The 27,494-nt window shown below is 37.4% G+C and overlaps 2 protein-coding genes across 7 annotated transcripts in view; one reads left to right on the top strand and one right to left on the bottom strand.

Moving 5' to 3' along the window:
• tnni3k (TNNI3 interacting kinase) overlaps nucleotides 1-4,189 on the top strand; it is a 97,300-nt gene extending 93,111 nt beyond the window's left edge. For all 4 annotated transcript variants that reach the window (XM_065246695.2, XM_065246692.2, XM_065246694.2 and 1 more), the window contains 2 exons: nucleotides 3,093-3,172; nucleotides 3,916-4,189. In XM_065246695.2, coding sequence (XP_065102767.1) covers nucleotides 3,093-3,172; nucleotides 3,916-3,992 — 157 coding nt within the window. In that variant the 3' untranslated portion in view covers nucleotides 3,993-4,189. The remainder of the gene's footprint in view (nucleotides 1-3,092; nucleotides 3,173-3,915) is intronic.
• Nucleotides 9-27,444, bottom strand: erich3 (glutamate-rich 3). Of its 3 annotated transcripts, none has more exons than XM_065246685.2 (15): nucleotides 27,316-27,444; nucleotides 26,259-26,352; nucleotides 24,697-24,822; nucleotides 24,330-24,401; nucleotides 24,112-24,240; nucleotides 22,914-23,081; nucleotides 22,562-22,750; nucleotides 22,196-22,376; nucleotides 19,164-19,350; nucleotides 18,843-19,054; nucleotides 18,596-18,751; nucleotides 18,126-18,488; nucleotides 15,129-15,260; nucleotides 11,376-14,560; nucleotides 9-2,757 (listed from the first exon to the last, which is right to left on the bottom strand). In XM_065246685.2, exons 1-14 carry the CDS (start codon nucleotides 27,333-27,335, stop codon nucleotides 11,394-11,396), a joined length of 5,196 nt encoding a protein of 1,731 aa, XP_065102757.1. In that variant the 5' UTR covers nucleotides 27,336-27,444; the 3' UTR covers nucleotides 9-2,757; nucleotides 11,376-11,393. The 3 variants fall into 3 exon arrangements, with proteins under 3 accessions (XP_065102757.1, XP_065102758.1, XP_065102759.1); XM_065246686.2 differs by having other exon boundaries at nucleotides 24,712-24,822; XM_065246687.2 differs by lacking the exons at nucleotides 9-2,757; nucleotides 11,376-14,560; nucleotides 15,129-15,260 and having other exon boundaries at nucleotides 17,140-18,488.
• Nucleotides 27,445-27,494: the final 50 nt, after the last annotated feature.

Here is a 27,494-nt window from a genome sequence, read left to right as displayed (position 1 = left end):
CATATAAGCACACACACATCCACCATAGCAGTAGGAGATATTAAAACATGGCCTTTTGCCAATGGGTAAAATTTATGAAAAAAAGTTACATATTTTACCCATTCTTTTTTGTGATCGACTGTTTTTTTTCACATTAGATCATCCTACATAATGTAAAGAACATTCAGCAAAAATATAACCATCATATCTTTAACCCTTAATCAGTGTTCAAAAAGGATAACATTTTTGGTGTTTGGGGTCTGTTAGACCCCAATCTTTTAAAGAGCGAATGCATAAGGAAATATACTTTTTTTACATGAAAAAACTATTAATAATTTTTTTATTTTATTTACTTCTCAACTTAACATTTACGGTGTGTTTTATGGAAATTCTAAAGGTTTTTTTTACCTATTTACGGCAAAAATAGTACTTTTTCATGTCTGATACCGATGTCGATACCACAACCTTGAGTATCTATCAATACCAATACCATCTCTGTCGCTCTTTTAATTAATTAAGCTGTAAATTGCACAATTGTTAGCCATACAAAAAACTTAAACAGAGCTACAGAACTCAAACGTTTTACTGTACAACAAATAACTGTGCAAATTCAAGACTCAATGAAACAATATACTGCTACTGCTTAATTTTTATTAAAATGTTTCAAACATGCTCTAGTTGCAACATTTTTAGTTAATCAGCACAAAAATTCAAAATTAAATTTAAGGTGTAACTTTGGACAATTTAAAGTGCAACTTTGTGCAAATTCATGTTGCTCAGCAAGTCGCGCTTTACCCCAAGTTGCAATGACAAGGTGTGTGGGTATTGGATTGGATTGTACTCCCAGACTTCTACAATATTCAATCAATATTCGATATATAGTATTTATTTTGTGAATATATATTTAAACATTCTGAAATACATAAAAAATCGGTATTTCGTGTGTGTGTATCAGATGGAAAGTTAATTCCACTTTTTATTTATGCTCCAGGACCAGGCGTCTGATTTATAAAACTGTGCGTAGGATCCTTACTAAGAGTCTACGTATGAACAAAAGCCAAAAATGGCAAATGCCAAAAAATATTAAGACTTATAAAACAAAGCAATGTTCCCTTTATTAATCACAGATCTCCTGCAAGTGTGCGTACATGAATCATATTTAGATCCCACCCTTCAAGCCCATTATCCCATCAATTTTGTTTTTTTATAGATCACAACCTTTGCGTAGGAACTGGCGTAAGCATGTTTCCAGCCCTGTTTTGTGCGTACACACACTTAATAAATGAGACCCCAGGCCATCGTCTATATGTAGAAAATTTCAGATTTATACTCAGTTTACTTTAATTTTTTTGACAAACAAAATGAAAAAATTTGTTTTTATTTATTTTCCCATTCATTCAAAAAGTGATTTTTATTCATTTTCAATGTGGGGTCATTTTGACCCCAAACACCTTAAACGGTATTTTTTTACACACCTTTATAACAACCAAATCAAGCCCAGGTTTTTTGTGCATGTTTAGATAAATTATTAAAGAAAATTCACAGAGTTTTATGCCCCTGAGATGAAGGTAACACAGGGTTCTAAAACACGGATTAAGGGTTAATTTTGACTGAGGCCTAGTCCACACAGACTTTTTTACGGGGTTAGGCTGGTCATCCACACGAAAACGCAATATCAGGGCACTGAAACCGAACATTTTTGAAAACCCCTGCCAGGGTGAGGATTTTAAGAAACGCTGGATGCAGTGTTGTCGTGTAGACAGTAAAACCGGGGTTTTGGCTTTGAGACGTCACTTTTGTTAGGCTTCTGATTGGCCAAGGTGGCTTAAATCCCCGCCTGCTGATGTGTCATGCTCTTGACAGCGCTTGATAGCGTGTTTTTGCTTTTTCATGTGGACGGACATTTTCTTTTAAACCGTGTCTGTGTGGACTAGGCCTGAGTCAGGTCATGTCAGATTGAAATGAATGCTTGAAATCAAACTTTGATGCTTAAATTATAAGACTTTAACCTGGATTTTACAGACAGTGTCACATATTTTTGTTTGATATTCCATTTTATTATAGCCAGTGTGGGTTTTGAATGATTTTCCCACATGGATTAATTATGAATGTTACCATAGATCAGTGTTTCACAACCAGGGGACCGGGGCCCACTAGGGATCCTTAACACACTTCCAAGGGGCCTGAAGATGTCTTTAAAGTATTTAGAATTAAGGCAAATCAAAATATTAAACTAAAATAAAACAAAATTTCTACAGTCCATATATGTTTTATAAGAAATGTACATCTTTAGTAATGCCAGTCTCCACAATATTTTATTGATTAAAAATTGTGAGTGGGTAACTTCAAGGGCCAACGAAAAAGTTCAGACTTGAACAAACAGGGTTGTATATTGTAATGAAGGTTATTTTGACACATAAGATATGAAATTTAATTTAAACTCCCCCACCTGCATATTCTCATGTCATAAACAACACAGAGACATATTACGAAAACAAATTCAATGGCCATTACATCATCACAGTGCATTAATGGAGGAGTGGGGTCATCTTGCTCTTTTGTTTTGTTAGTGCCATGCAGTCCAACCACAACACTTCTGTACAACAGTGCTGAGTCCAGCGGTACAAAGAGCCGTTGCTTGGAAACAAGCACGAAAACACAAGAAAGCAAATGTGATGAAACTTGCATGACACCGTTGCTGGTGGTCACCTCTTAATTCTTTATGGGTGGTGATGAATGCATGCGTGTGTGTGTTGTGTTGTGGGAAGATCCTGGCAACTGTCAACAAAACCACAAAGAGAAAAACATTACAACCATGCTGGGACTTTGGAGTCCATATAATCTTTGCAACATGACCAAATCCAGGCCATGTGGCATAAATCTTGGTAACGTAACACTGTGAATTACTAGATGATAGAAAACAAATTGAGCAGAGCAAGACTAACCTCGCAATGCATCATTGAGCTGATATGACAACACACAAAGTAACAGAAGTGTGTCCTATTTAGCATCATTAAAATTTAAAACAGCAGGGAGAATCGTGCTTGTTATGTGGTGTTTAGTGTAAACCGATGCTAATCTTATTGTTGACTAAAGGTTCTGTTTTCTGACAGCTCTGGTCGAAGATCCTCACAGGGTTTGTCACGGGATGACCTAAGGAGGAACATGCAATTCCCACCTATGGACAGAAACGGTTCGTGTCCAAATTAAAAAAAAATTTGAATGTGCCATTAATCAACCTCTTGAACTTTAATGCAGCACATGACTTTTCATTTAAACATATCAAAGTATAACAATATTTAAGGTCCCGTTCTTTCTGTGTTTTTGAAGCTTTTATTGCAGTCTCTTAATTGCAGTGCGCAATATAACATGCGTTCATGTTTCACATGTAAAAAACACGGTATTTTTCACACAATTTACTTATCTGTATACCGCTGTTTTCACTGTCCTCATAATGGGCTGATGTCTTCATTGTTCTGTGAAGTCCCTCCTTTAGAAATACATAACAAGTTCTGATTTTGTAGTTTGTTTAGTGTGATGTGATTCCATAGCAGCTTAGCTTGCCGTTAGCTTAGCTGGCGACTGACTTGGTCCTGTGGGCGGAGTTTAGAAAAAAAACTGTTCTACTGACGTCATTAAAGCAGGAAGTAGAGGGCTGTAGTCCAAACTGCCTGTTCGCTGTAGGCTTTGAAAGGCGAATTCTGTTAAAGAAAATATATCGCCTGGCAGTGAACTTTGAGCTTTATCATTTTACAGGTATTATTTATGCTCTAACAGCAACATGGGATCAGAAAGAACGTGACCTTTAATATTGATTTGATGCATGCACATATGTTCTAGAGCTTAAATTATTATGCTGCAATATCAGGCCGGCTGTATTTGACGTGTTAGATGCAGAGTGCATGTTAGTCATTGTGTTGGATGCTGTTCCCGCAGGATATGTGTCAGATCCCATGAGCACCATGCGTTTCCATTCATGCAGCAGCAATGGAAGTTTTGAGGAGAGCAACTAGATGCAGCAACTCTCAGAAACACAACAAATACACACAATATAACTAAATAGAAATACTGAACACATGCTGTATAATCAGACTTTTTTGGGTTTTTTTTAAGGCTCTACTGTATGTGTGTGATCTTTTTTTATATATTTATATTATCATACAATAGTGTTAAATAATAAAAGTGTTATATTCAGTTCACACCTCTCTCATATGGGATTTTAAAGAGTCATAAAGTTTTAAAGGGATAGTTTATGCAAAAATAAAATTCTGTCATTTACTCACCCTCATGTTGTTGCTAACTTGTATAAATGTCTTTGTTCTGCTAAAAAACAAAGGAAGAGATTTTGAGCAATGTTTGTAACCAAACTGTTTTTGATCACCATTGACTTTATCATAGTAATATTTTTTCCTACTATGGAAGTCAATGGTGCTTCTGTTTCCAACTTTATTACAAATAGCTTACTTTGTGTTCAGCAGAACAAAGACATTTATACAGGTTTGCAACAAGTAAATGATCATTTTTGCGTGATTTATCCCTTTAACTAGTGCATAAGGTTTTTAGGGGTGAAGCCCTGAAGGGGCGAAGACCCCTATTGTATCCGTTAGTTTTATTATTATTATTCTTCCTCCCCCATTGCGGTCTATGGCAGCCCATAGAACCGTACGTAGGAAAGTTACGAAATTTGGCACACTGATAGAGGACAGTCCAAAGAATTTTCACAGCAAATTTGGTGTCTCTATCTCAAACCCGCTAGCGCCACCAACAGTCCAAAGTTGCACTTACGTTTTTGCTTATAACTTCTGATCCGTAAGTACTAGAAACAAAATTGTTTCCTCTGATACCTTGGTTCAAGACGATTCAACTCAATGCACCAATGACGTCATTTTCCGTCATGAAAATTTTTCCGCCGTTTCGAATTATTCGTAAAACCTACTTTTGCAAACTCATCCTAGAGCTTTTGCCCGATTGTCAAGAAAATCGGTATGTAGCATCTACATACCATCGAGGCAAAAAGTTATGGAATTCATGTTGATTCGCCAATCTGTTTTCGTAAACCGCGTCAACAAATTTTACGTAGAGCGTTCAAAAACGGATTTGAGGCTGTATCTTCGCCAAACTTAAAAGCCTATTGACACGACACTTGGTACTTGTGATGCCAGTCAGGAACTTTCGTCGCAGCGCCACCTAGTGAATGTTTTACACACTTATAACTTTGGCTGTGATCGACGTATTTTCATGGGACTTGTTTCCTTGGAATCCTGAATAGTTGCAGAGTCCAACGATACCAAACATGCCAGAATTCACCTTACGGTTAACCCTGCACAGCAAAATAGTGCTTAAAAAACACGCGCAAATATCTCTGCAAGCGTTATTCCGATTGACTCGAAAACACCATAGGAAGAAAATTAAACTACCTTCTGAACAAAAAGTTCTATTGCCGTTATATTAAAATTTCCATCAGAAATGGCCGAAAATTGCAAAAAACTAAAAATGACCTTTAAATTTTGTGTTTTTTACACATAAATGGTTATAACTCTGCAACAAAATGTGATTTTTATACCAAATTTGATACGCTGATGTATGAGCACATTCTGAGAAAACACAAAAAAAATTGTATACTTGCACCACTAGATGGCCTTATAATTGAACAAAACCTTTGATATCAAGCCAGCTCTATGGTCATACAGCTGTTTCTTCACTAAACTAAAGTGTATAGTCATAAAACTAGCTAGATGTAACACAATCATGACCTGATGTTGCATGCACAATTTTGTCATTGTGCGATCTACTGGTTTTGGCTTGACCCCGGTATTGCTGCTTGCAGCTAAATTTTATTCATTGTGCTTAGTATTTCAAAGTATGTAACTGGTGGATTATGACAAATACATTTTATTTTAAAAGCATACAGTCACTGCATTTGTAAACGCTTAAGAAGCCCATGAGTCCAACACAACAGGAAATGATGTGATGTCATCTATTAGCAAAAGCACTATTATATTGGAGAAGTTTGGCCTTTCGCTTGAGGTTAACATTTCTCCAACTTTGATTCTACAGTAACTCAGTAGAATTAAAATCAATCATTCATAAACGATGAATAGTGTGTATTACAGAATGCATTTGAATTATTATATTGAATGTATTTCTAACTATTGCAGTGGTTGTGTTTCATTTCATTCAAATCATATGGTACAACCACAAGTTCAAAGTGTCCACTATAAAGTGTTACTAGTCAAGGAAATAACTAGGTTTTGGTTAAACCTTGCTAGTTAAGGTATGTGTTTGAAGTATGCTGGTGTTTTGATAATGCAGGCTAGCAAACTGGAGGGCTTCAAATCATAAATAATTAAATTACTTGTGCTTCCTGTGGTGTCTATTTTCAGCGTGCTGTTGATAGCCTTGCATCCAAGCATACACGGCTCACTATGGCTCAATATGGGGGTATACAACACAAACTTAATGCAATTTGCAACTACATGGATTTTACAAGGTGGCTGATTCGTATGAAATCGCATTTGTTCGTTTTTGTTCTGCTTCCATCCCATTGATGGTTCAGTTTTGGGCTTATTATTCATTTTATTGGTTTTGTATTATTGTACGAATTTATACAAATTACCCACCTTGTAGTTCGTGTAGCAGGTCGAGTACTGCGTTAGCGGCGTAAACCGTTGTGAGTTCGATTCTCAGGTAACAGAAACATACTAAATGTACAGCTTGAATGCATTGTAAGCAGCAATGGATGCAATCGTCCACTAAATGCGTAAACGTAAAATAGTTATAAAGAAACAGATCATGGATCTTCAACAGGGCGTCCTCCAAATATTGTTTGAATGTAAAATATATATATATAAAAAAATGCATTAATAGAATAATAATGAAAATTAAAACTTGATTAAAATGAAGAGCATAACGTTCCCAGTTTAAAATCTATTTAATCAAATTAAAATGTTACGTAGGTAACACCATGTGACCAAAAAACAAAAAATATTATTTTAATATTTTGGTAACATAACCATCATAACAAAGTATGTAAATAGAGTCTTAATTTGATACATGTACTACTGGGGGTCCCTGCTCCTTCACCACCGTTTTTCAATATTTTACTATTTTCTTACCTCAACTTAGACGAATGAATACATACCTATCTTTTTTCAATGCATGCACTTAAAGGGATAGTTCGGCCAAAAATGATATTAAACCCATGATTAACTCACCCCCAAGCTGTCCGAGTTGCATATGTCCATCGTTTTTCAGACAAACACATTTTTGGATATTTTAGAAAATGTTTTAGATCTTTCAGTTGATTAAATGTAATGTTACAGGGTCCACGACCTTCAAGTCCAAAAAAAGTGCATCCATCCTTCACAAAATAAATCCAAACGGCTCCAGGATGATAAACAAATGTCTTCTGAGGGTAATCCGCGCGGTGTTGTTGTAGAAATATCCATATTTAAAACTTTATTAACGTAAATAACTACCTTCCGGTAGCGCCGCATTCAGAATGAGAGCTTACGCAGCCTACGGAGGCTACTCTGCTGCTGCTCTGTGCCCCCGCCCTCCGAATTTGTCATACGTCTCTAAGAAAAGTGCGTACACTACGCTAAAACTCTCTCCTGAATACAGAGGAGTCTAAGATGGCGGAGCTACCGGAAGGTCCAAGTTGAGGTAAGAACATAGTAAAATATTGAAAAACTGTGGTGTTTTCCTTTAAGGGGTCATTGGCCTGAAAAAGTTGAAGACCTCTGGTCTACATGCATTGCTGCCCTGTTCTTTTTTTTGTTTTTTGACATAACGTAACGTCTTCTTGTGTTTTTAAAGGAATAGTCAATTTTCTTAAAAGGAAAATCCAGATAATTTACTCACCACCATGTCATCCAAAATGTTGATGTCTTTCTTTGTTCAGTCGAGAAGAAATTGTGTTTTTTTAGGAAAACATTGCAGGATTTTTCTCATTTTAATGGACTTTAATAGACACCAACATTTAATACTTAACTCAACACTTCACAAGTGAGTTTCAAAGGACTATAAACGATCCCAAACGAGGCATAAGGGTCTTATCTAGCAAAACGATTGTCATTACTGACAAGAAAAATAAAAAATGCACTTTTAAACCACAACTTTTCGTCTAAACGAAAATGCGTAGTGACGTAGGGAGGTCCCGTGTTACATATATGAAACGCACAATTGCGGACCATTGTAAACAATAAACTGACACAAAGACATTAATCAGTATCATTCCACCTACAACAACGTCGGAACGGTCCTCTTTCAACACACTTGTAAACACTGGGGCGGAGTTTCGCGTTTGTCCTCTGTGACCTCTTGACGTCATGACGTATTGCGTGGGGTCACGCTGGCGCATCACGACCGGATCTAGACGAGAAATTGTGGTTTAAAAGTGTATATTTGTTATTTTTATTGTCAAACATGACAACCGTTTTGCTAGATAAGACCCTTATGCCTTGTTTGGGATTGTTTATAGTCCTTTGAAACTCCGTTGGAAAACCGTTGAAAAAAACTGTTAAGTGTTGAGTTAAGTATTAATTGTTGGTGTCTATTAAAGTCCATTAAAAAGAGAAAAATCTTGCAATGTTTTCCTCAAAAAACACAATTTCTTCTCGACTGAACAAAGAAAGACATCAACATTTTGGATGACATGGTGGTAAGTAAATTATCTGGATTTTTCTTTTAAGAAAATGGACTATTCCTTTAAGCTCTTAAAATCATATTTTCATCACTGACAACCAGGGCCTGAAATTAACACCCGACCACGCGCCAAATGCGGGTGGATTTTGCAATTGGCGGGTAACACTGTCAATCTACCAGCCACATTGGCGGGTAGCCAATGCGAATCAGTGATGCGCGGGTCAATGTATAAACAACCCACTCCCGACCGACATTTTCAACTAACCCGCCTGGAATTGTTCAAAATAGTTTTTAAACCCGACCGACTGACCGCGGCCCGAATATCATTAAAATATTTGTCTGGGTAACCGGCAACCGCTCATTTCTTATCAACCTGTGCATATCACTGATGCAAATTGAGTGATTCATTGAGAGGATGCGACTGCTGTTTCGCAACGTTCATGCGATTGGAAAGAAGATGAGGCACTTCTCTGACTATGTTTGGATGTGCGAGTAAGTATTAAACTGTTGATGAGATGGGATGAGAATGCAATGGTGACATAGACTACAGTATAATCACAGTTGCACACAGGGACGTGCACAGACATTTTGAGGGGCAGGGGCTCAAGTGAAATAAAAGGCATGCACTTCTCATAATTATGTATAAAAAAGTATATATATTAACGCAATTCTGACTTCCTTTTTAAAAGAATATTAAAAAAGTTAATTAATTTTATCTTCCTCAAACTCACGCAATTGTTTAATTTTCAAAAGATGTCTACAAAATAATCAGTTGTTCACACAGACACCATGGTCTCCTTAGTAGTCTAGGTTTATAGAGCAGGAAAGGAAGCCATTACACAATGTGCATGTTTTGAAAACATTAAATTACACATTAATTACAAATTTGTTAAAATGCTAAAAACAAAGTTGTGACTGCTGAGTTAGCGCTACATGCCAATAAATGCTATATCATATGCTAGCGTTTAGCTGATTAGTTGTTACTCAAAATGTATTTTTGTCTGATAAGGGCTCAAAATATAAGGTCTGTTTACTAATTTGAGCTTCTGGCATGAGCCTCTCAGAGCAGAGCTCAACATTATTATTCATGACCCTTTCAAATAGGGCAAAAATAGACCATTTCATTCAAATGATAAATTCTAGGGTTGTAAATGGACATGTAAAAACGTTTCTGGATAATTTTTGCACTTAATAAAGCAACATACCTTCTATGTAATTGTCAAAGAACAATTTAACATATTATGACAACACATCTATGGCACCTTTAATCTTAGGTTTCATATTTATTAGGGTTACACATGTCAGAAACAACAAATATAGATTAGGCCTATTTTATTTGTATTTTATATTTTACTTTTTTGTGATGTCAGTGAAAATTCAGACTGGGCAAGTAAAATACTGAACCATCAGATTTCTTCCCAATCTACTCCAGCACTCCAGTATAACACATAATACTTATTTAACAGCCATTACAAAAAACGCAAACAAAAAAGCTTACTACTGTAGTTAGCAATTATATTATTGTTTGTGCTTTATTATTTTATTGTCCCTGAATCGTTATGTGTAACAACGTGTCCCATATTTTGTGCATAAAACTGTTAATATAAGAATGCTTTCTTCCTCACACACTTACCGGTAGCTGCCTGCATAATCAAGCACATGATCGCGTCTCGTTCGGGCTGAGCTTTGGCGCTTGAAGCGCGAATGATGCAGCACGAGTGTAAGACAGACCAATCATAAAGCGAAGTAAGTTAGAGAGGCGGGACTAAGGAAAGGTAAAGCCAATCATATTAGCGATTTGAATTTTGGAGGCGGGACTCATCTGTTAACCGTTTGTGTGCCACAAATAGCGCTATTTTTCTTTATATAAGAGTTTAAATCTCATTTAAAGGATTTCTGAATAAATTCATGTTAAATTAAATAAGCAACAAGTAAAAGAAACAAGAAACAGACAGACATCAGTTGTTATATGAATAAAGATCATATTATTATTATTTTTTTAAAAGCACCCCAGAAAAAAAGGGCACTTTCTCTCCAGGAATAAAAAGGGCAGGTGCTCAAGCCCCCTTTGATGTCTATGTGTGCACGTGCCTGGTTGCACAGATGTGTAGTTCTGCTGTGACGGATCAGAACTCTTGGATGTGTAAACTTTAAAGAGAGTTGCGCTACTGTGTCTTATACTGTAGTATATTAACATACATTTTGCGAATAGAGTAATGAAAAACAAACGTATGTGGGGCGTTTATGTGCGCAGTTTGTGCCCCCTCCGTATATGTGTGCGCGCGCGGGTTTAAGGGCACTCAATAGGGAACATCGGAGAGACGCCTTCCTCAAAGCAAGCGTACATAAAGTCTTTCTGCTCTTGACAGGGCACATATAATAAACAAAATAATCTCAACAGTATTCTTATTCTAATAAAACATTTCGTTATGTCTTAAGTGTATGTATAGAGACTAGAGAGTCAAAAACTGTGTCTGTGATGGTCTTAAAGAGACAGTAACCTCAATTAACATACTTAAGTCTGTGTCATTAATGTTAATCAAACAACCTAAGACAAAGAGAAATTCACTTTTATAGCTCTAAAAATTATTATATTTAATTCATAAATGAAAAACAGTGTTATCATTCACTATTCAGGCAAAAAAAAAACTGGCTGGTAAAAAGTCACTGTGGCAGGTGGATTTCTAAATCCACCTGCCACAGTGGCTGGTGGTCAAAAAAGTTAACTTCAGGCCCTGCTGACAACATACCTGTAAGTACTTTGAGCACTAGTAACTGTTCTCAGTGTGAGCAGTTGTTAATCTCGGATATCCCGCCGGCCCAAAAAACCTGGAGTCGTCTATTGAGAAAGTGCTCAGTGTGTCTATGCCCGGAGTCTGTTTGAAATGTCTTCTGTTTCCATCTGCATTCTTGCTTCCATCCGACTGTCTGGATTCATTGAAATCGACACTTGCCGTGTCATCTCGGCTCCCATTTTCAGATCTATTGATGACTGTGAGGTCTGTCATTAGTGTGATTGTCGGACTCTGCGACTCGATGTACTCCGTCTGAGGTACTTGCTCAGATTGCAGATTGTGTTCTGAACTCTCCATGATCTCTTTGTCAGTTGTTTCCTCTGTTTGAGATACAGAAGACATTTCTTCAGTCGTAGTTTGTTGGTTATTTTGTTTTGATTCTTCTTGAGAGCTTGGATTCGAGCTTGGATGCTCTTGGGTTTTAAAGGAGTTTATGCCTTGAATTTCTTCAGACGTTGTACCTGCTGCTGTTGCCAGATTTAAGTCATTGTTTAGCATATGATCGTCTTGTCTGGCCATTTGGTTTTGATTGATGTCATCTTCATTACTTTGTCTAGACCATGTAGTGACCAAAGAACCTCTGTTATCTCCATCTTTGACTTCTTCATCTTTGTCTTTAACCTGGTCATTGTAAACATCGTCTTCAACGACTTCAGGTTTGATTTCTGTTATTAAGCTTTCATCTACTGGAGTTTCATCAAGACCCCCAAAATCAGTACTTTGTGTCTCTGTAGCATCTACCAACTCATCGCCAGTTTCATCTGAGTTCTCTTTGATTTCATCAAGAGGCTCAATAAATGTCTGGAAATACCTGGAGGTTTGGTGTATGTTAATCCAGTTACTCACAAGATCCACACCATTTGCTCCATCTAAAACTGCTGGACGAACGGTTGGATCTTCTGGGTCAATACTCAGATCCTTCTCTTCTTTTTTGAAGGCCAGCACAGTTGACGATCCACCATCTTCTTCATTGACCGACTTCTCTTTCATCTCCTCTGGTTCGCTGTCTTGTCCCTCAGGAGCATCTCTGGTGTCTATATTATTAGGTTCTTCTGATGTAATAATCTCACGTTCTTCATCTTTTTTGTCCGTTTCCTGTATGTCACACGACTCATGGGTTACATTTTCTATGAATGTTTTTGCAGACGTTTCGGAATCTTTATCAGCCTCTTCTGCCACTGCTTTCTCATGGTCCAACTGAGAACCTCTTCCTGAGGCAACTTCATCATCTGAATTTGTTTCATTTAAATTTGTGTTTTCAATCTCCTGCTCTTTGCTATCATCTTCATCAGTCTCTGGCTTTGTTTCACTATCATCTGTAACATCTTGAGCCTCACCAGCAGTCGTCTCAACCTCTAATTTGTTAGGTGTTTCCTCTTCTTGAAGATCTTTTTCCAGTTTTTCATCATAATCTTGTGTGGCGATCTCTCTCTCTCCATTTTCAGCATCTATATTATTTGCTAGCAAGTCATGATTCATGTATGCAGGTACCTCCTCTTTGATACTGGACCCTGTGTCATCTTTTGGCTCCCCGCTGGGACCAATTTGTCCTTCTTGTAAAACCAATTCTTCATTTCCGTCCTCAGTAAAGTTTTCTTCTGGTTTTTCATCTGAAACTGCCTCCTTTTCTACATTCTCACCGGTCTCATTCATGTCTTCTACCTTTTTCTTTGCCTCATCTTCATCACATTTCAATTCCTCAACCAACTTTTCTTCAGTTTCTAGCGTTTCTTCCGCTTTGTTCTCTATACTCTCACTTTCTTGAGCTACAATCTCATCTCTCATCTTTTCCTCTTCCCTGCTTTCCATCATTTCATCATTCACTTTCTCAGTTTCTCCTACAATCTCATCTATCATCTCTTCCTCTTCCTTGTTTTCCAACATTTCATCATTCACTTTCTCAGTTTCTCCTACAATCTCATCTATCATCTCTTCCTCTTCCTTGTTTTCCATCATTTCATCATTCACATTCTCAGTTTCTCCTACAATCTCATCTCTCATCTTTTCCTCTTCCTCTCCCCTGTTTTCCATCATTTCATCATTTACTTTCTCAGTTTCTCCTACAATCTCATCATCACTGTTCTTATTTCCTTCTTCCCCTGATAGTTCATTTCCACCTTGTTCTCCACCTTCTGCTTCTTTCTGTCCATCATCTTCTTCTTTTTCTACATCATCTGTCTTTAAGTCTTGCCCACCCTCATTTTCTTGATGTTCGGCTTCATCAGATTCTTCTAACACTTCCTCATCTTCTCTCTCTATTGTTTCCTGTTTTTCTTGATCTTCTGATCTCTCTCCTATCTTATATTCTTTCTCTCCATCAATTGGTGTCTCTGCATCCTCTACACCTCTATCATTCTCACTTTCTAGCTTCTCTACAACTTTTTCCACTACATCGTCTTCCTCTTCCTTCTGTGCATCATCCTTCACATCTTCCTTTGTACCTTCATCTTCCTGTTTACCAGAACTGCCATCCTCCATCAAGCCACCTGTGTCCTGGACCTTCTCCCCAGTTGACCTATCATCACCAGCCTCATCTGTTTGGTCATCTCTTTCATCTCTGTCATTGCTCCTCTCTATGTTCTGATCTGCGTCATCAGCGTCTGCCTTCCCCTCAGTATTAGCAACACCTGTTCCTATGTCATTATCAATATGAGATGATACTGAACCCTCTTTCTCTATAGACGGCACTTCGGCTGTCTCTGAAAACTCATTTTCTATTACTTGTATATCTTCATCAACTGTATTTCCAGTGTCTAGCGTTTGATCATGTGTTTCTGATTCTTGCACTGATTCAAACATCTCTTCTTCTTCTTCTTCTTCTTTAGACTCTTTATTAACATCCACATGCTCGTCGTTTGCCTCATCTTGTACTTTATCCTCATTTGTTTTCTCACATTCCTCTACCTCTAAGCTTGCTGTCATCTCTTCATTTGTCCTCGGTTGTTCTCCTCCCTCCTCTTTGTGTGCATAAGGTATCTCTGTGTTTGCCTCCTCTGCAGGTTGCCCTGTTTCATCATCACCAAGCGATGTTTTCTCACACGCAGCCTCCTGTGTGTTGGCTTCATTTTCCTCTGAAATATCTTGCTGTATGTTTGATGGTTGTGGTGAAACCATACTTATTGCACTTTCAATTTCTGCACCTGTAAAGTGAGCATTATCAATTTTAACCCATCAACATTCAAAAACGAAAAACCTGTCACTGTTATTTAAGGAATAGAGAAACTGACTTTATTTTGTGATCATTTTATCTTTACTCAGTAACATTTTATAAAAAAATAAATGACAGCAAAGTTAGAAATGCCTCGCCGTTATTCAGTGTTAGGGAAATTTACTTTTAAAAGTAATGCATTACAATATTAAGGTACTCCCGAAAAAGTAACTAATTGCATTACTTAGTTACATTTCATGGAAAGTAATACTAATATTACTCTTTAGTTACTTTTGCATTACTTTTTCTTGGCTGAGGCTTGATCTCTTTCAGGCCTTGCAGGTGTTTTTATGACTGAAAAGTTCTGCATTCAGAAATTGCATATTTCATCATAAAAATGTTGAGCTCTGGCCTGCCATCTAAGAGGCAAACTGTAATGCGTTACTTTACTCGTTACTTCAGAAAAGTAATATTATTACGTAATGCACGTTACTTGTAATGCGTTACCCCCAACACTGCCATTATTTTCCAATTGTAAGACGGCTCATTGAAAGGTTTACCTTGGCTGTCTTGTTGGGTCTTCACAGAAGCTCCTTCATCTTCCTCTGTGCTTGTATCACTGAGCTCTGGCTCTGAACTACAATGAGATTCCTTCAAAATGGCCGCGGCCAACTTCTCCTGCATTGACGTGGCTGCTTGTAGCCACCGGGAATGAGAAAAATTAAGTCCATGGCAATACTGGTTTTATTAGTAATAATTAAAAGTGAACTAACTAGTCTGATATAATGAGTAGGCGATATAAGGTAATTTTTTATTTATTAAGGTATGACATATGAAAGAAATTAAATACACAAATACTGAAATTTAAACAAATGCTCAGGTTTTTTATTACCACAAACACGGCAAACACTTTGATTGCGGCCACAACATGCAGGGGACAAACATCGTAATGGTTTCACACAGGACAGCTGATCAAATAAAAGTGCTTAACCATCGCTGAGGGAAATAAACACAAAGCTTATACAAAAAAATACATTATTTTAAATAGTATCAGTTAAGCCAGTGGTTCTCAAACTTTTCGGTGTGCCCCCCCAAACAGAACAAAACTAGGGCTGTCAAAAGATTAATTGCGATTAATCGCATACACAATAAAAGTTTTTTGCATAATTTATGTGCATGCACTGTGCGCAATTATTTTATATATATAAATACACACACACACACACACACACACACACACTCTGGTTTCCATGTTTTGTGGGGACATTCCATAGACGTAATGCATTTTATACCATACAAACTGTATATTCTATTCCCCTTACCTGCCCCATTCCCTAACCCCAACCATCACAAAAACCTTTCTTGTACCTTAGATTTTCAATAAACATCATTCTGTTTGATTTATAAGCTTGTTTCCTCATGGGGACATCAAAATGTCCCCACAAGGTCACAAAAACACTGGTATTCCTATTTTTGTGGGGACAATTGGTCCCCACAACGTGATAATTACCAGGTACACACACACACACACACACACACACACACACACACACACACACACACACACACACACACACACACACACACACATATAATGTTTGTATTTAAGAAACATTTACATGTATATTTATACATATTTTGATATATTTTATATTATAAATATAAATAATTTTTAAAGTCATACATGTATGTATGTATTTATATATACATAATATATATGCACAGTACACACACACATTATGTAAACACAAACATTTATTTTGTATGTGATTAATCGTGATAAACTTTTGACAGCCCTAAACAAAACATAATAATTATACAATAGTAGTGCCATTAGTTAGTATGCTTATTTTCTGTATTTAATTACAGAGAAGTTATGATAAATTAATGTGTTTTAAAAAATTTCATTTCATGGCACCATCTCGCACCCCCCAAGTGGGGCCCGACCGCCCAGTTTGGAAACGACTGAGTTAAAGGTGCAATGTGTAGAATTTAGTGGCAACTAGTGGTGAGGTTGGGAATTGCAACCAATGGCTCAGTACACCGCTCACCTTTCGAAGTAAAGTTATGATAGCTGCCGCCAAAGGACAAACATGTCATCGTCTGAGACAACATAGTGGTGAAATGTGCTCTGTGGAGCGATTTGTCCATTTAGGGCTACTGTAGATACATGGCGGTGCAAAATGGTGACTTTCATGTAAGGGGACCCGATGTGTATGTATATAAAATGGCTTATTCTAAGGTAATAAAAACAATACTGTTCATTATGTAAGGTCTTTATCAGTGGCGGCCGGTGCCTTCTTTATTCGAGGGCGCACGATTCGAAGTTCATCACAACATGTATGTAGCCCGTCATGTGTTTGGTTCGTTTTGTTCGCCGCGTCGAGTGAACCTATGTGCATCACGTGTCTTGTCAAAATAAGTGCCTGCTGCAGACGCGTCTAAAGGGTTTATGATAAAAGAGACGCTCGCGTTTGCCAGATACTCGCATTATATCATGTGTAATCAGAGTTTACTGTTAAGGGAGTGTCTTGCGTGTATTTTGTAAACGTGAGCATCGATTTTGACGCGTGTGCAGCAGGCACTTATTTTGACAAAACACCTGATGCACATGGTTCACATGACGCAACAAACAAATATTTTGAAAACACAAGCAACACACATGACACTCCGAATGCATATTTTGATTTTGCGCCCCTCGGAAGAGCAGTCACCAGCCGCCACTGGTCTTTATACACCACTGAAAACATAGTGTACATTATATTGCATTTCTGTCAAGAGAGCGTCCTAAAATTTACACACTGCACCTTTAAGCTTATACTGAAATAATGTGTAATTAATAAACGTAAAATAATTTGTTTTCTTTGTGAATAAATCAATTATGATGTATCAGAAATAAAAACAGTAAATCACAGAGCAGACTGCTTTGTATTTCCACGCAGGTATTAAATTGGCCAATACGTGAAGAAGCCAACATGTGATGCATGAGTGGATGTTTTGTTATTTCCTTAAGTAATTTGATGTAAAAAAGCAGGTGAAAAACAAGTCTAAACCTGCTTGACAGATTGTAAAAGTCCAGAAATGTTAGTTTATACCGAGCAGTGTGCATCTGGCAACACAAATAACATGCGTGAGCACGTGCAATCACAAACACAAATAATTTCCACATACCGAAAAAAAGCCCAATAGCAAATCAATACAATGGTGTGCGCAAGACCACCCAGAGTTAAACAAACCGCTCTCTAAATGGCCTTGACTATTACAGAAACACATGTAACACATGTTTTTCTGCTTTTAACACCATAAGAACTCATAATAACTAAGCATCAATCCAAAATATGACCTGAACAGATAAATAAACAATTTCAGAAGATTATTAAAAACCCTGAAGGCATGATAAAGAAACTGCACTGTTTAAAATATGCTCGACTGTTTATTTGAAAGGAGCACAAAGGTTTTCCAGTTCTGGTGTTGAAAAAGCCAACATGGATGAAGGCGGCAGGTTTATTCACAGCAGGCACACGGCACACAGGACTAGTTTTCATGCAGATACGCACCTGTCTCTGATTCAGGTTCTGGTGGATTATCATCAGGGTCAGATTCCTCCCTGGCCTTCTCACCTTTAGTATGTTCATTCTTCTCTGTATTTTCTGACGTTTCCAATTCACTCTTCTCCACGCTGTCCACTTGATTGTCCTGCGTCTCAGAGTCCTGTTCTGCATCTTGAGGTTGTGTAACAGAGCTGCGCTCCTCCATCTTAACTGTGGTGAGGTCTTCTTCTGGTTGAACGTGAATGCTCTCCTCTAGAACATCAGCGGTGGCTTCTTTGGTATCCTCCTCTATTTCTCTGTCACTGTTATCACTGTCTCGGCTGGACAAACTGGACGTTCGACCAGATGAGACAGATGGTGACCTTTTATCTTCGGATGGATAAAGAGAGAAATTTAGTAAGTATACAAACAGTCCTCCTATCTGCTGGTATACTATTGTCAAATAGTGAGGGTTGACTAATAAAACAAATACTAACTAGACATCATAGCGTCCTCAACTTCACTGTCAGAGTCTCTTTTGTTTTCATTTCTGTCATTTTCTTCATTATTGGCAACCGAAGAAGACTTTCCCTCCACTTCCTCTTCATCCTCAACTTGTCCTTCATCATCTGCCTCGAAGTCTTCCTCGTAGTCTATATGAGAGCATAGGGTACATAAGTTCGAACCAATGAATATTAAAGACACAATATTTCCTTATGGGTGCATTCAATGTGCAATATATACCATCTTTAGGCTTTTTCCCCTCTGGTGTTTCTCCATTGTGGTCTGTCTCCATTCCCTGTGATGCATGAGGCTCTGAATTTGAACGCGTCTCTATATCCTCATCTACATCTGTGGACTCTTTGGCATCAGGGGATTTAGAACTAGGCACCTCTTCTTTGACTTTTTTGGGAGGAGGGGTAGGTTTTTTGTCCAAGCCCATGGCAATAATACATCTGTAGAAATCACAAGGTCACAACAAAACAATGTATCATGAGGACAAAAATAGAATTTTCAATGGCAGAATTAAAGCACTTTTGCTATATAATAAGTGAATATATTTACTTGTAACAGGGAGATGCTCCCTCCACACTGGAAAAACCAAAGTGTCCATGTCTGCCCCCGAGACGAGCACCTTTTCTGTGTTTGAACTCACAGCATGAGCTGAGCCGCTCCACTTGCAGGCCATTCAGGAAGAATGTAAGACTAAAGGGAAATCCCTGATGACGTCTCGACAAAAACTCAAAAATTTCTGAGTACAAAAGAGGTGTGTGGGTTGAATGCGTGACATTGTAACATTTTAAAGGGGTCATATTATGAAAATTTTTTAAGATGTAAAATAAGTCTTTGGTGTTCTCAAAGTACATATTTAAAGTTTTATATCAAAATACCCCACAGATAATTTATTATAGCATGTTAAATTTTATATTATAAAACGGGCAGTTCTGGTTCTTCATTCTGATTGTTTGAAACGCGTTCTAAGCCGTGATAAAATACACCGGTAACCTCATGGTTCAGACCACATTACATAAGTATCACTGCGCCACTGTTACTGCGTATTGATTTATGAAAATAAACACCACAGTCTTAAATCATATTTTTAATTTGTCTACAATTGCACAATTAATGGCGATATCCAGATGAATGTCAATAAATATTGTTGAGTCATCTCGTCGATAAAGAGAAAACGTTGTCTGAGGATTTTATAACTCAAGTTCATACGTCCGCTATTATCCACTGGGTGGCGATCTTACCCAACTTAAACACTGACGCATTCACTGAAAACACCGTGTAGTTCATGGCTCCGTCTGAATCTGATCTCTTACTAAAGTTCTTCACAAAAATGGAATTATCTCCGCTTTTAATAAAAAAATTTGAGAGGTGATAAGAGATCAAATGAAGGTAGGATGAAAAGTTTTTTTTGTTTGTTTTTGTTTGAAAGCGGATGGTCTGTTCTTTCATTTGATATTTTATGTTTATATAAAGAAGATAATTTTCTGCAAGGCATTAAACTAAAACTGGGTGGCAACTTAAAAAAAAAAAAAAAACGCTGATGGGGAAAGAGTTCAGCATGCTTCCAAGCATATTTGATCATCACTTCAACAGTTGCACGATATAAATGTTAATGTATAAATTAGATGAATGGTGATTTATAAAATAAACACCACAGTCTTAAATCATATTTTCATTGTGTCTTTGCTGCATCTGTGTTGGTTGGAACTGCGCTCTGTTTCAGTCACACTTGATTCTGAGGAACTACTTTGTTTGGCGGAAGAGTAATATTTGTACTAATATAATTACAACTTTTTTGGGTTTTATTTTATAAAATCCCGCTAACGTTATGCATATGAAGTAACCGTTTTATAAACGCAATAAACCCCTTGAAGCGTTGGGTTACCAGTGCATTTTATAACAGCTAAGGGGGTTTAGGCACTCCGCTTCGCGTCGTGCCTTAGCTGTTATAAAACACACTGGTAACCCACTGCTTCTCGGGGTTTATTGCTTTAGTAAATGTGCCAGGTATGGGTGTGTCCTTTAAAATGCAAATGAGCGGATGAAATGCAAACACTGATCACAATGATGGTGGTTTGTTGCAATTAAAACTCAATTGTGCTGTCAATTTTCTCTCTCTCTCTCTCTCTCTCTCTCTCTCTCTCTCTCTCTCTCTGCAGATAAATGGGCGGTATTATTGTAATTGGCCTTGCTACCTACCTACCAAAACAGGCAAAGTCTGAATGCCCTATTTTTTCACATGCTTGCACAGAATGGTTTACCAAAACCAAAATAAGTTGCTGGGTTGATCTTTTTTACATTAATAGTAGCACTAATAACATTATGAGATTGAGTTTATGTGTAAAATCTGATGACTGATGTTATCTTAGCATTATTTAAACATGTCCCAAAAAGCAACTTATGTGCTTCTATGAAATCAAGCAAATTTCAACTTTTAATGTGAAATGTTTAAACCATAACACTTTGTGTATTTCCAGATTTAAAACTCATTGTAAATCCCACAATGTTGACTAATACTTTTGAATGACCCTCAGAACAATAATGTAACTCAATTAATGCCATCATTTGATGCGTTTCCATTACCCTTTAAATTGCGCAAATTGAAATAGCGAGTTGAAAATGCAGCCAATGTTAAAGGGACACTCCACTTTTTTTGACAATATACTCCTTTTCCAGCTCCTCTAGAGCTAAACATTTGATTTTTATTGTTTTGGAATCCATTCAGCTGATCTCCGGGTCTGGCGCTACCACTTTTAGCATAGTTTAGCATAATCCATTGAATCTGATTAGACCATTTAGCATCGCTCTCAAAAATATTTTTTATTTTTAAAACTTGACTCCTCTGTAGTTACATCATGTACTAAGACGGACAGAAAATTAAAAGTTGGGTCTTTTTAGGCCGATATGGCTAGGAACTATCCTCTCATTCTGGCGTAATAATCAAGAACTTTGCTGCCGTGATATTACGCAGTGCCCGAAAATAGTCCCATGATATTAAAAGTTACTAACTATTTTCGGCTGCTGCGTAATATCATTCAGCTGAATGGATTCCAAAACGGTAAAAATCAAATACTTAACTCTAGGGGAGCTGGAAAATTAGAATTTTTAAAAAAAGTGTAGTGTCCCTTTAACAGATCAATTTTGCAAAAAAGTTTTTTCAGGCAATTTGAAAAAAGAAAATATTGCTATATTTTTGGGGGAATTTACAGGTCACCTGACAGCCGTTAAAATCACATCATTATTCTTTAAACATGGTGTGGTATGTTTATTTGAATAACAAGACAGTATTTGACTTCATGCGACGTCGCAAGAACCGCCAAGTGCATGACATCAAATTGCCGCAGAAGCGATTCAAGAGTCGACTGCTCTATGTGCTTTCGAAATATCGCTCTAGCGGTATTTTGATGGCATCTGCATATCGCTCTGTGTGGCACCGTATGATGTCAAACACAACCGTTGCATTGTTTTTGGAATTCGGTTAATGTAAACACTTTCATTTCGCAATAGTTTTAAATTAAAAATAACACTAAAGTAGCGCCAATCTTTAATCGAAACCATTGTAGTGGTATATGATTTACACTGACCTCCTTCATTTAGCTTCCCTTTAAAGATACAGAGATTCTCTCCTCCACAATGCTGCTGAAAGACTTTCACCTCATCTGTGAGGTCCATCAGATCATGAGACAAGTGGACACTCTTGCCAAAATAAACCATTCTTACTGATACTCTACTCTGAGCGGATGTCCTCTGGAGAGGGGAGGGCTGCTAACAGAGGCACAACAGAATATACGTTAAACTTTACATCCCACTTCACATATGAAAGGATACAGATAACTGTGTAATAATTTGCAAATTCCAGTAAAAAAAATAGTAATGTAATATGACTAATCCAATCAGAATCTGTTTGAGAACAAGTAACTTCCTGCAGTTTGAAAAACAACGTTACTAACCTCCGTTGGTGCTGTAGTGGGTCTCAACTTTCGTCCTCTATGTGTACCATTCAGTCTCACTCCTCTGTCTTTCTTTTTAGTGAGCGGAGGCACAGGGGTCACGTAGTTGTTAATGACAGGAAGACGGTAGGGCGAGACAGTACTAGAGAAGTCTGTCACGGTCGTATGTCTCATGGTGTCTCTGTCCAGCTAGAAAACACAACAGGATATCAATTGCCACACAGAAGTTGCTTACTTCTAAATCTCTAAGCCTTTAAAACAGAAACAAATAAGTCAAGTAGAGACATATATTTGCTTTGTCTCTCAGTGCTGTCTGGTAGAAACAGGTAATGGGAGCTCAGAATGGTCTCACCATATAACTGAGGGGCTGATCTGTGTCATTGGAGGACTCCCGGTCCCGTCGTCTGTATCTAGGGGAGGTTCTCCTCAGAGAGGTTGTGGCACTGTTGCTGTTCAACGGCTTGAGTCGAACAGGTCTCTGCATCTTTCCAGGAGCCGTGTTGGGCCGGGAGGAACTCGGCTATGCATGGAAGCCATAAACGCACCAATGAATTATAAATGTGCTGATTTTAATGGAGAGAAAGAGCTATCTAGAGAAATCATAGCTAACAATTTAAAGGGATAGTTCACCCAAAAATGAAAATAATGTCATTAATGACTCACCCTCATGTCGTTCCAAACTCGTAAGACCTCCGTTCATCTTCTGAACACAGTTTAAGATGTTTTTTATTTTGTCCGAGAGCTTGTTGACCCTTCATTGAAAATCTATGTTCGGTATACATGTCCAGAAAGGTACTTAAAGCATCATCAAAGTAGTCCATGTGACATCAGTGGGTCAGTTAGAATGTGTTGAAGCATCAAAAATACATGTTGGTCCAAAAATTACAACTTTATTCAGCAGTGTCTTCTCTGTTGTTAAGCGCATGTGCGAGACTAAAGTCACGTGACTGCAGTGACGCCGATGATGTGTTATCCTCAAACATGTTTTTTTTTTCAAATTAACAGCGTGCGTCTCCCTCAGACTGTAAACGAAGCCCGGGCGCACAAAAACAGCTGGGGCGCACCAGATAACACGTCAGTCGTGTCGTACGTCATCCGCGTCAGAAGAAAATGCTGAACAAAGTCGTAATTTTTTTTATTTTTGGACCAAAATGTATTTTCGATGCTTCAACACATTCTAGCTGACCCACTGATGTCACATCGACTACTTTGATGATGTTTTTATAACCTTTCTGGACATGAACAGTAGACCGTACGTAGATTGTCAATGAAGGTTCAACAAGCTATCTGACTAAATATAAAACATCTTAAACTGTGTTCCAAAGATGAACGGAGGTCTTATGAGTTTGGAACGACATGAGGGTGAGTCATTAATGACATTTTTGGGTGAACTATCCCTTTAAGTTCATGCATTTGTTAGAGCAGTATAGATCTCCAGGCTCTTCATTTGCAGTGGGCAGTATGGGCAGGTGGGTAATGACTCCGTTTAACTAAAACCCACCCCAAAAACTGAGGCTACGTGGATAAAATGCATCATGTGGCACACTCACAGATTCTGTCGACTCAGAATTCTCTGCATCAGGCCCAGAATGGCGTGTGTGAGAGATCTTTGGTCCCGTGGGGGGCCGAGGTGAAAACAATAGCATTGGTTCCTCATCACACCTCTTAGAACGCTCAGCCTAATGTATAAAATAATAATAAAATAATCTTATTATTACTTAATCTAGACTAGGTAGAGTCTAAGAATTTTTACATTTAAATTATAAACCTTTATTTTGTGTATTTGCTCCCTTCTTGCAAATTCCTCAAGTTTTCTCTTGATCTCGGATTGATGAAGACGCTAAAAAGTAAACACATGTCATGGTTTGCTTTTTGTGAACCACTTTCTGCCTTGGTATATAATAAATGATTCACTTTAAATACACCACACAAATGGCCTAATACAACAAAGCTTCTAATTTAGCTCCTGTGGACTAAATAATATAAATGTATATGTATTTTGCAAACAGTTATATCCAAAGTAACTTGCAGTGGATTTAAGTTATAATTAATGAATTCCTTTGAAATAAATCCTATCACCTTGGTGTTGCTAGCGCCATGATCTATCCCACCTAAACTAAATTGAAAGAGCGCACCTCCATGTCCAGCACCTTGTGGAAGATGGCTTGAGCCAGACACTCTCTCACATGTCTCTGATGTGCCCTCTGGATCAGCTTGTGTTTGTACTCCTTATCTGGAACGATCCGTCCACTCCGGCTGATCTGAAGCACATGCACCTGCATTTACTGACTGAGTCACCTGATCTTATAAATCAGGACAAAATTGTTTTCCTTTCATCTCGGAATTGTGATTAACTAAAGTGATCATTGTGGGAATGCTAATTACTTGTTTTTCTATTCAGTGCGAGGGATCAATGTATATTACTTTATAAATGATGAGCTCAGATGCAAAACCCTCTAAGTGCACCTGACATGTTTTCTTGTGAATGCACATTTTTAAACATTTTACTTTAATGGGAATGAAAAGGTTCTTAGTCAGTAATTGAAATGCTTTATTTTCACAAATTTCACCTTAGTTATTTCAATTTGTCTTTGTCTTTCGCTGCAATACACTCTAAGTACATGCAAAAATCTCCACTTCTAATAAAGCCTCCACACTGTACCTGGTTGTCTTAAAATTTTTAGTTAATTCAACTTAAAAGTATTAGTTGACACAAAATATTTACACAGAGGTTATTTTTTGAGTTAACTAATATTTTTAAGTTCAATTAACTCAAAATTTCAAGGCAACCAGGTAACTTACTTTAAGTTAAACCTTTTTTACACTGTGGAGTCTTTATTAGAAGTGGAGATTTTTGCGTGTACTTAGAGGGTTTTGCAACGAAAGACAAAGTTTTGTAAAATACCATTGAAATGACTAAAATTATATTTGTGTAAATAAAGCATTTCAATTACTGACTAATGACCTTTTGAATAAAGGTAAAAGTCTCAAAATTCTATAAATATCCTAATATATAACTCTTTTAAAACCTCTTAAACCCTGACATACAAACGCCGTCATTTATAAAAAAAATTCTGTGCACCTAGACCACTTTCCTAAAAAATCCTTGTGGCGTTTAGCTTATTCTGCAAACAAATCCTGAATGGCCTAAGGCCAGGATTAGGCAGATTAGAAGCGAAAGTATTTGGTGAATGTATAATATGTGCATTTGGTCAATTTCATATCTCATGTTTGACGAAAATGGCATTTAGCAAATAACATTTTATATGTATTTACAGTCTAAAAAATGCTGGGTTATTTTCAACCCGGCAAGAGGAATGAGCCCAGCTCGCTGGGTTGTAATTTAACACATGCTGGGTTGTTTCAACCCTAAATGCACGGTAATTTTAACCCATTCTTGGGTCAAATATGAAATTTTTTTGGTTAAATGCAGGCTGGTCTCTTTTTTATCCCTTTATTGAAAATAACCCAGCATTTTTTGAGTGTGTATAAAGCATCACAGTCTCTGTTATTATCTGGATCAAACTAAAACGCTGATTATAAACACATAACTCAATACTATGAATACATAACTTTTTAAAAAGTATCATTCAGTCAGTCAAGTTGTTATCATTCAGTTATTGCAAACCATTGCAATGCACAAGACTGTGATATTTCAATAATTGTTCTGTATCTTGCAACCTTAATGTACACATACCAGCCCAACTTTTTGAAGATGTCTTCGAATTCTTGCATTGTTGAAGTATCCGCTCAGATGTTTGTCCGTCAAACTATTATATGCTGCAATAAGACTGAAACAAGGACATGGTTTGATGAACTTTTTAGTTTAATTCAGAAGTGATGCATTTCTATCCCAGTAAAATCAGACCAGACCAGCTATTAGGAACATTAACATATTCATATACGGAGGTTGTCAAACCAGGAATTTCTGTTTAAAGAGTATAAGAGAAGTCCAAGTTTAACTTAAATGTCCCTCTTATCTTAAATGTACTGTATATAAGCATGCCCATGCATTATAGAGCTGTGATGTAGCACAAGTTTGACCATGCTGATGGAATGATTGACTGATCCTCAGGGCCATCAGTGGTGAGCACACTACATCTGTGTCAAGTGTACTACTGGAAATGCTGGACTGTTTGTCTGCCTGGCTTTTTCCGATACAGATTTGATTTCCCCAGCGTTTGTAAAGAAGACAAGAGAAGCTGTACACCAATCCTCAGGCCAAGTAGATACCATTACTGGTGTCTGGTTTCTATTGGAATTGAGTGTGGATGGATAGCACACTTAACCTGTGCCCCCCCACTCTGAACTAATCCATCTCTTTAGTATTGGTCAGTAATAATACATGATTTCTCAGCAAGACAGACAACTGTCTTTTCATGATAGTCTAAACAAATAGCATAAAACAAATGACACATTTGACATTATCAATTCAGAAATTGCTTTAAGGTGAATCTCTGTGGTATGTTTAACAAATAACCAGTTAACACATGACAATAGCCTACATCCTGCTTATTGTTGAGAGGTTGATCTCTTACTGTTGATATCGCCACAGTAACAAGGGCTTTAAATCATATTGTCATCCCATGAACATAAAGCTAGCTATACAATTATATTATATTTTAAATATGTCTAGGATATGTAGGCCTAAATATGTAAAAGACGCGACACTTTTACTCCTTACTCTGTAACAGTTTGTAGGACATTTAAGTAAACAGCGAAACTAGTTTACTAGGTCTAGTTTAGTTACTCACCCTGGGTTGAAATGACTCATTTTGTCGCAGAGTAGTGATGTTTCATATGAATTTCTTATATTAATGATAAGAGCGCTTTCTTTAATCCAGTGGACATTAAAAACTACGCGTGCATCTGTCTGCTTTCCTCTCAAAGCTCAACAAGCTTTCCTCACGCGGAACTGATGACAGCTAACGTT

This window comes from Paramisgurnus dabryanus, chromosome 11, assembly GCF_030506205.2.
Source record: "Paramisgurnus dabryanus chromosome 11, PD_genome_1.1, whole genome shotgun sequence".
NCBI classification, from domain to species: Eukaryota; Metazoa; Chordata; class Actinopteri; order Cypriniformes; family Cobitidae; genus Paramisgurnus; species Paramisgurnus dabryanus.
This window is presented reverse-complemented; position numbering and strand designations above follow the sequence as displayed.